The 7,988-nt window shown below is 33.8% G+C and overlaps 1 protein-coding gene across 1 annotated transcript; it reads left to right on the top strand.

Moving 5' to 3' along the window:
- The first annotated feature begins 2,721 nt into the window (after positions 1-2,721).
- Positions 2,722-6,456, top strand: LOC105785505 (serine/threonine protein phosphatase 2A 57 kDa regulatory subunit B' beta isoform). The gene is made up of 2 exons (XM_012611603.2): positions 2,722-4,128; positions 5,650-6,456. The coding sequence occupies exons 1-2, from the start codon at positions 3,019-3,021 to the stop codon at positions 5,776-5,778; spliced, it is 1,239 nt and encodes a 412-aa protein (XP_012467057.1). The 5' UTR covers positions 2,722-3,018; the 3' UTR covers positions 5,779-6,456.
- Positions 6,457-7,988: the final 1,532 nt, after the last annotated feature.

The raw sequence follows: 7,988 nt of genomic DNA, 5'->3' as shown, positions 1-7,988 counted from the left end.
TTACGGTGTTTCTTACAAAGCGCCTCTAATACTCTCCTTTAGCGGCGTTTTCCATAAATGCCACCAAGTCTAATATACCTCGGGAATAAACGATGCGTTTTGGCTAACATTTTTTGCAGCGCTTACAAATAAACGCCGCTAATTGTGCTATATAATGGCATTTTTATATTGCGCCGCTACTGCCACTATTCGTGAAGGTCAAACGATACGTTTTGTCAGTTTTTTTTACGGCGTTTTTGTTTGAAATCGCCACTAATGATGTTCTTTTGCGGCGTATTACAAGTAGCACCGCTAATGTTAGATCTTTAGCGGCGTTTTATGTCATGCGCCGCTAATGCTCGACTTTTAGCGGCGTTTGTCATCCAAACGCCACAAAATATGCTGCTAAAAGCCTGTTTTGGTGTAGTGTATTAACCAAATTATCAAATTATGCTCAACCATAAGATAATTTCTAGTATTTCAACCAGTTAACCAATCCAACCTTCTCATACCATGTTCATAAGTGTACATTAAACAAACTGTGCACTTGACTTAAATCACAGTGCCAATTCGAACTTCATGATGGCAATTTTGATACAAAATCGACTTTGAAATCTAGGGACATGTCATATATCAAAAGATAAAAGAACTACACAAACTTTGCTAACTCGAGAGTTGAAGTTTCAATGCTGAATCAATCCTCGAGACTTCGAGATTCCCTAATACCTACGCACGAAATAAACAAACTATACATTGAGCGATAACGCTCAGTGATACTTCTATAATTCAGGTCAATATAATCCAAGCATTAATCAAATGCATACAATCAACTCAAATTCAAACATTAGCCACTTCACATGCACATTCATGCCAAAACCTTTCATTATCGAATGAAGCATGTAGATAACCTTTTTTTTTTGCGCATCAATTTATTTCATATTAGCATTTAAACTTACCATGTCATACTAATCACCATTAGGATACCAATACTTTCATTATATAGCATATGAAATTGAAACATAGTTTCATCAACAAATACATATGATTGTTACATACTATACTTTCTAATACTTACCTAACCATTTTCCTTTTATTTCACTTCCTACTTATTCAATTCATTCCATTATCTATGTACATATACTTATACCTACACATTCATCAAATTGTATGCTCAATTTCATCTTATCTTTATAATTACTTTAGTGCCTATTGGCTCGTTCATACTCAAATCTGCCCCAGGTCTCGATTCTAATCGGTTCGCATAATCTTTTATATACTTTCTTTACCGTGAATTGCATATATGCACACATACAATTCCATATCATCAAATCATTTCATATACTATTGTCAATTCATAATATTATACCATTTCAATTCAAATAATACATTATAATAGTTTACCAAAATTCGATTTATTTCATTTTTTATTTCAAGATTTGATTTCAATGTTTCACCCAATGTAACCTTAGTAAAACGAACTCAGATACACGAGTGAACTACACCACACCAACATATCTCATATAAGTTTAAACTACACCCCAACAAGGCACCGAAGTGCAAAACACGCAGGCATCAAATGTTTAAACATTTACAAAAGCATCCCTCCACCACACCAAAGTATTTGAAGAGACAAATAAAACTCGATGATCCGCAATAGATACTAGATCTTGAAATAACCTGTCATAATCTCCATATCATCAAATATCCCGTAAAAGTGCATATAACTCTATTAGCATGCCAATCGTATCCTAACCTTTTACTAAGTTCACATGGGCATTAAATATTCATTTATGTGTTATCATACCCTATAATAATTCATATTCGCATATTCATACCCTGTAATCATTTACATTTACCTGTCATACCCTCTAATTGGTCACATTTGCATTTTCATACATTGTACACTATACTATCACATAACAATAATTTATCTCATTTCATTTCAATCCAATTCATATATAATTTCACAATTTCATTCCAATTCATCATTAACACACAAATATCTCATATCATATAACATGTTTCAAACCATTCTCATATCACACATTAGGTGCCTACTAAATCATACTACTTTCCATTTTATTCAATTCAGGTCCACTATCTCTACAATCATTATCAATTATAGCAAATTAATTCATACAATAGTTATTAATTTAACTCGATACTCAATCATGCAATAAGACATAGATATGCAAATAAATAAATTCATCTCAAATCATATAAGCTCAAACCAAAATCTTGCATCACTTCGACATTAGAGTTGATTTTACAAGCCTATGTAATATCGCTTTTGGATGTTCTTAAGAACTTTAAGATGTTACTAATTTAGTTTCAAGAAACATTGAGGAAGCATGTAATAATCTATTTGTTTTTTAGTTTTGTTGTGTTTTTAATTTGTTATTGGATTCTATTAAATTGTAATCTTCTTTATTTTTCATACATACTAGTTCTTCAACAGCAACATTTTCTAGATTTTATTTTTCTAAAATTTTTATATAGAATTTTTTAAAATAATATTTATATGGAACTAGAATCAAATTTAAAAAAATATAAAATTTGAAGATTAAAATAATTATTACACTAATTAAAAGTGTGCCAAAAAATAAATTTAAAAAAATTTAATGATAAAATTATAACTTTTAGTTAAGTGATAAAAATAAAAATTTATTACAGTAACTAATGATGCAATACCCAACTATTTAGAAGGCATTTATATTATTATTTTCATCAAAAAAAGTTCTTTCCCTTAATTACCCTTCACTTTCGTTACCCTCTCTTGTATTTTTTGTTTTCATTAAATTCAGACTGTCCGAATGGTCGCCGGAACAGCACAACCGTCATATCAGTTGATCACATTCCGGCGGTCAATCGACGTTGCTAAAATTCGATCATTTGGGGAACAAAAGACTGATGGAAATCCCCCACTCTCTTCCCTAATCTAAAATCATTCAGATCCATTAGTGGATTTTCTTTCTTCCATTGAAACCTTTGCTTAACCCTAGCGCGATTAGTCAACATAATCTTTATTAGGTTTCCAAAATGTTTAAGAAAATTATCAAAGGAGGACAGCGGAAGCATTCCAAATTGGATTCAACGGATGCATCTTTATACGGGTCGGGTCCAAACTCCAATGCCGTCGCTGCTCTATCCCGAAATTCTGACGTCCCTATGGCTCCACCGCTGATGGCTACTATGGAACCCTTGCCGTTATTCCGCGACGTCCCCGTTTCTGATAGGCAGAATTTGTTCATGAGAAAATTACAGATTTGTTGCTTCCAATTCGATTTCTGCGATACCTTGAAATCGGCCCGAGAAAAAGAAATCAAGCGGCAAACACTGCTGGAACTAGTCAATCTCATTCAATCTGGTTCAAGCAAAATCATGGAGAGGTGTCAAGAAGAAATGATTAAAATGATCGGAGTCAACATTTTCCGGTGCCTCCCTCCGGCGTCTCACGAGAACACGGGCCAAGTAGCGATGGATCCTGAAGAAGATGAAGGGTATTTGGAACCCTCATGGCCGCATTTACATATTGTTTACGAGCTTCTTTTGAGATATGTCGTATCTTCAGATACGGGCACTAAGGTTGCAAAGAGATTCATTGATCATTCATTCGTTTTGAAGCTGCTTGATTTGTTTGATTCGGAGGACCACAGGGAAAGAGAGTTTTTAAAAACAATTCTCCATAGGATTTATGGTAAATTCATGGTTCATCGTCCGTTTATTAGGAAAGCCATAAATAATATTTTCTTTAGGTTTATATACGAAACAGAGAGGCATAGCGGGATTGGGGAGCTTTTGGAGATTCTTGGAAGTATTATCAATGGCTTTGCTTTGCCCATGAAAGAGGAACATAAGTTGTTCCTTGTGAGAGCATTGATCCCTTTGCATAAGCCGAAACCTGTGGGAGTGTATCACCAGCAGTTGTCTTATTGTATTATTCAGTTTGTTGAGAAGGATTATAAGCTGGCTGACACGGTTATAAAAGGGTTGTTGAAGTATTGGTCTTTGACTAATTGTCAAAAGGAACTTCTCTTCCTAGGAGAACTTGAAGAAGTACTTGAAGCAACGCAGTCTGCTGAGTTCCAACGATGTGTGGTTCCTCTTTTCAGACAGATTGCTCGTTGTCTCAATAGCCCTCATTTTCAGGTAACATATAAGGGACTCTCTTTTCACTATGTCATTTTGGGTTTAAAGAATTCCAGTTGTTTGAGTTTTCGTCCATTATTTTTCGTAATTGTGGAATGTGGATTTGTTGCTAGAATTGGGTTAACAATGATTTTGATGCTTAGTTGTTATCAGCTTGTGATGTTTCTCCTTTAACTTTTCATGTTAGTTCTTACTATTCTAAATGTGGAACGGGATTCTTGGCACTCTAGTAAAGCGCTGCATTGTGTTACTCATTTCTGATATGTTTTTGGAAATTTGTGATGGATTTTGCATGGTTTTGAACTATGTTACTTGGACTCAAGTACAAGTGTCAGATATGAGTCTGTATCCAACACAGGTTTCTTCAAAATTTTAAAGCTTTTCCATGTATTTGGAGTGTTCAAAACTGTATTGGACATGCAGTCAAAAAAAAAACTGTATCAGACATGGTATTGGACAGGGGTACTTGAAGAAAAATTAAGAAGTCAGAGCTATATGTTTCGAACCTTAGACATTTCTACTTTATGTTCCAGTGGCTTCTCCCTTTCTGTTCATTGTCCGATTGTAAGGTACTAGTTTAAGGGTGGGTTTGGATGGGCGATTGGGTGCGGTGCGGTGTGTTTAGTTTACTTTTTGTCTCACGCTACAGTATCGCTACAGTGCCTAATCTCACCGCCACCGCTGTTTTTACACTAACCGCAGGTAAATACACCGCCCATCCAAACTCACCCTAAGTTTTCTCCCATGGTGTAGCCTACCTGTTCTTTTTCAATTTCTTCGTCATGGTTTTCTGTTGTCTGAGATTCGGTCAAAAGGAGGTTAAAAAGAAAAGTTGCTCTTGTATTATATAATGTCTTGCATCATTGGTTTTTCTACTAGCTTCTATCTGTAGATAATGTTTTTATTGGCAAGCACTGTGACTTCGAGGTTACACAATGAACAGTAATATTAGAGTTTATGAACAAATATATGTTGGTCCCAGCATCAACTTGTGGTTGATTTGGAAGTTCTTGCATTCCATTTTTCTGTCATAGATGCACACATTGACTTCATTTAAACCAAAATCTGAGTAACAGTTTCTTGAATAATGTTCTTTTCAAGTTCATTTACTGGTTTCCTGCTTGGTTCCATAGATTGCTTTACAACCCCTCTTTCCTGTAGATTCTACACATTGTAATTTGAATATTCATTTTGGTGATTATGCCTTTATTGTTTTATCTCCTACATCTTTTTAATTCTTTTTTTCTTTTACTTTAGCCATTTTTTGGCATTTTCCCTTAAATGCCATTGGTTGAATAGTGCTTAATCGGTTCTTGTCTTAGCTAAGTTTCACACAATGGATTACATTTTGCAAAGGTGGATATAATGGAACATTTGGAGTTCTTGGGTATTTACTTTTTATTAGTAAGGTTTCTACTGTGCTGGTAGCAATTTGTATTTGTTGGAGGGAATAGGTTGCTGCAAAATTGTTGACTGTTTGCTTTTCTTCAGAATTCTTCCTAAAGACCATTTGTACTGTAGGTTGCCGAAAGGGCCCTCTTCTTGTGGAATAATGAGCACATCTTGAGCTTAATTGCCCAAAATCAGCTGGCGATATTACCTATCATCTTCAATGCATTGGAGAAGAACATCCAAAGTCATTGGAACTAAGCAATTCATGGGTTGACTGCGAATGTGAAAAAGATGTTCATGGAAATGGACACCGAGTTATTGGATGATTGTCATAGACAATTTGAAGAAAAAGAGGCCAGAGCCCAAGAGGTGGAAGAGCAACGAGAAATGACATGGAAAAAACTGGTGGATGCAGCAGCGCATAGAGGGGAAGACAATATGGTTACAGTCTAGCCGATGAATTGGATTGTCAGAGAAAATTTGAAGAGAGAGAGGCCAAGCCCAAGAGGTGGAAGAGCATCGAGAAATGACATGGGAAAAACTGGCGGATGCGACAGAGCAAGACAATATGGTTACAGTCAAGCTGATGAATCGGAGTGGAATTATTATTTCTTTTCATTTTTGGTTTTCGGGGTCTCAATATGATCATTGAAGATACCTGAGAAAGAGCAGCGATTAATGTAATTTAAAATGTATGGAATTGGGTAGTAAACATGCTACAATGATCTGTGAGGAACAAACTTGTATTTTTTGTCAAGCTTATTTGTTCGTCCAACTCACATCCTTAAAAGGAGGGAAAAAAAGTATTAGATTTTTTTAGTTTGGAATTACTGATACCACTACTTGTATTTTTCTTTGTTTTTTAAGTGTAACAAGTACAGGACAATCAAAATATAAATATAAGTACGAGTAATGTGAGTTTAAATGTGTTGAAAAGTACTATCTTTTTATTTTTGAGTTGGGGAGGGACTTTGAGTAGTTTTCTTTTATTTATGAGTTGGGGAATGACTTTGAGTAGTTTTAAGTATTGTTTTAAATAGACGGTTTAGGTTCATTCTTGTACGACTAAAGATTCGATCAAATTACTCAATTCAGGGCATCTGCATATCAACATGCCTTATGTATGTTTTGGGCCTTTGTTGCATTTGTTTTTAGGTAAAAAAAAGGTTAATTAAGTTTTTGCTTTTCTCAAATTAAAAACTTTAGTTTGATTATTACTTTTCATCAAAGTTTGTCACCGTTACATCCATGTAATCAAATAAAAGTTTTAAAGTAAATTATTATGAATTTAGTAAAAAATTTTAATCACACGTAGCCTCACCTGTTTTATGATTTGAACTTAATTTTGCAAATTAGAGTGGCATTAAGTAAAGTTTTTTAACAATTTTGATTCTAGAATTTGAACTTAATCCAAATACTTTGAGAATAAATTTACTTTCACTTATTCTAATCACTTGTTGATAACAAATTTATTTGATAATATGTAAAATTTATTAAATATATATTTAGGGTGTTGAGAACTTTTAAAATGAAAAAATAATCAAATTTGTCTGAAAATCGGTGGGATATTTAACTTTCTTTTTCAAGTATTCAAATTCATTTTTTCATAATTCACTCCACTTCATTTCATAAAAGTCATTACAAATCTCTCAGGGTGGCAACCTTTCTTCGTTCTACTAGCAAGCCAATCAGCTGTTGATTTGCAAATGGCAAAGGTTTCTTGGAATGAAAGTCCATTAGTGCCAAACTATCAATGATGCTTTTATTGTTGGATTCAATGATAACTTTCTCTCACCCATGCTGTACAATCCAAGAAGGGTCGTGTTTTTCCATCACGTAGTGTTTATTGCATTTGCCGGTATAATGGATACTGTAATGATCATTTTTGGTATTGCGATTGTGAAATTTTTTTAATATCGCACACCGTATTGTAAAATGTAACAATTAAAATTATATTTATAAAAAAATATTTTTAGAATGATTTGTGAACACTTATAAACTTTTATTTATATGAGAATACAATTTTTTATCATTATAGTAAAATATTTGTATCATTAAAATATGTTTAGTTATGAGTATTTAGGAATGATGTATTAACTATTAGCAACTAACATAGGAAATTCATATTCAATGCCAAACATTCATCATTTGTAATAAATTTGAAAATTTTTAAAATGTCATAATTAAAAAAAATCATACTTTGCATATTGTGGTACAACTCATTTTCAGCACATTGTGGAATAACGAGTGGGATCAAATTCTTCACTCTCATGATGAGAGCTACCTTGACCAGGCTTTTGTGATCTTCATCCAAAAGTATACCCATTAAAACAAGCATTTCCTCCTTGATCTTGATACACCTGAGAAGGAGGAGGCATGTATACTTGAGATTAAGGATATATATAAGGTGTAGATGGGTGACACATTTGAGATGGAGGATACATTTAAGGTGGATAAGGCATACCATA

This window comes from Gossypium raimondii, chromosome 1, assembly GCF_025698545.1.
Source record: "Gossypium raimondii isolate GPD5lz chromosome 1, ASM2569854v1, whole genome shotgun sequence".
NCBI classification, from domain to species: Eukaryota; Viridiplantae; Streptophyta; class Magnoliopsida; order Malvales; family Malvaceae; genus Gossypium; species Gossypium raimondii.
The sequence above is the reverse complement of the archived record's forward strand: the minus strand, read 5'-3'. Positions and strand labels throughout refer to the sequence as shown.

What these genes read in the sequence shown, in the direction of transcription:
- LOC105785505 (XM_012611603.2), top strand. Translation starts at nt 3,019, where the DNA reads ATGTTTAAGAAAATTATCAAAGGAGGACAGCGGAAGCATTCCAAATTG. An exon ending in TCAATAGCCCTCATTTTCAG is followed by an intron (nt 4,129 to 5,649) that starts GTAACATATAAG and finishes TTTGTACTGTAG; the next exon opens with GTTGCCGAAAGGGCCCTCTT.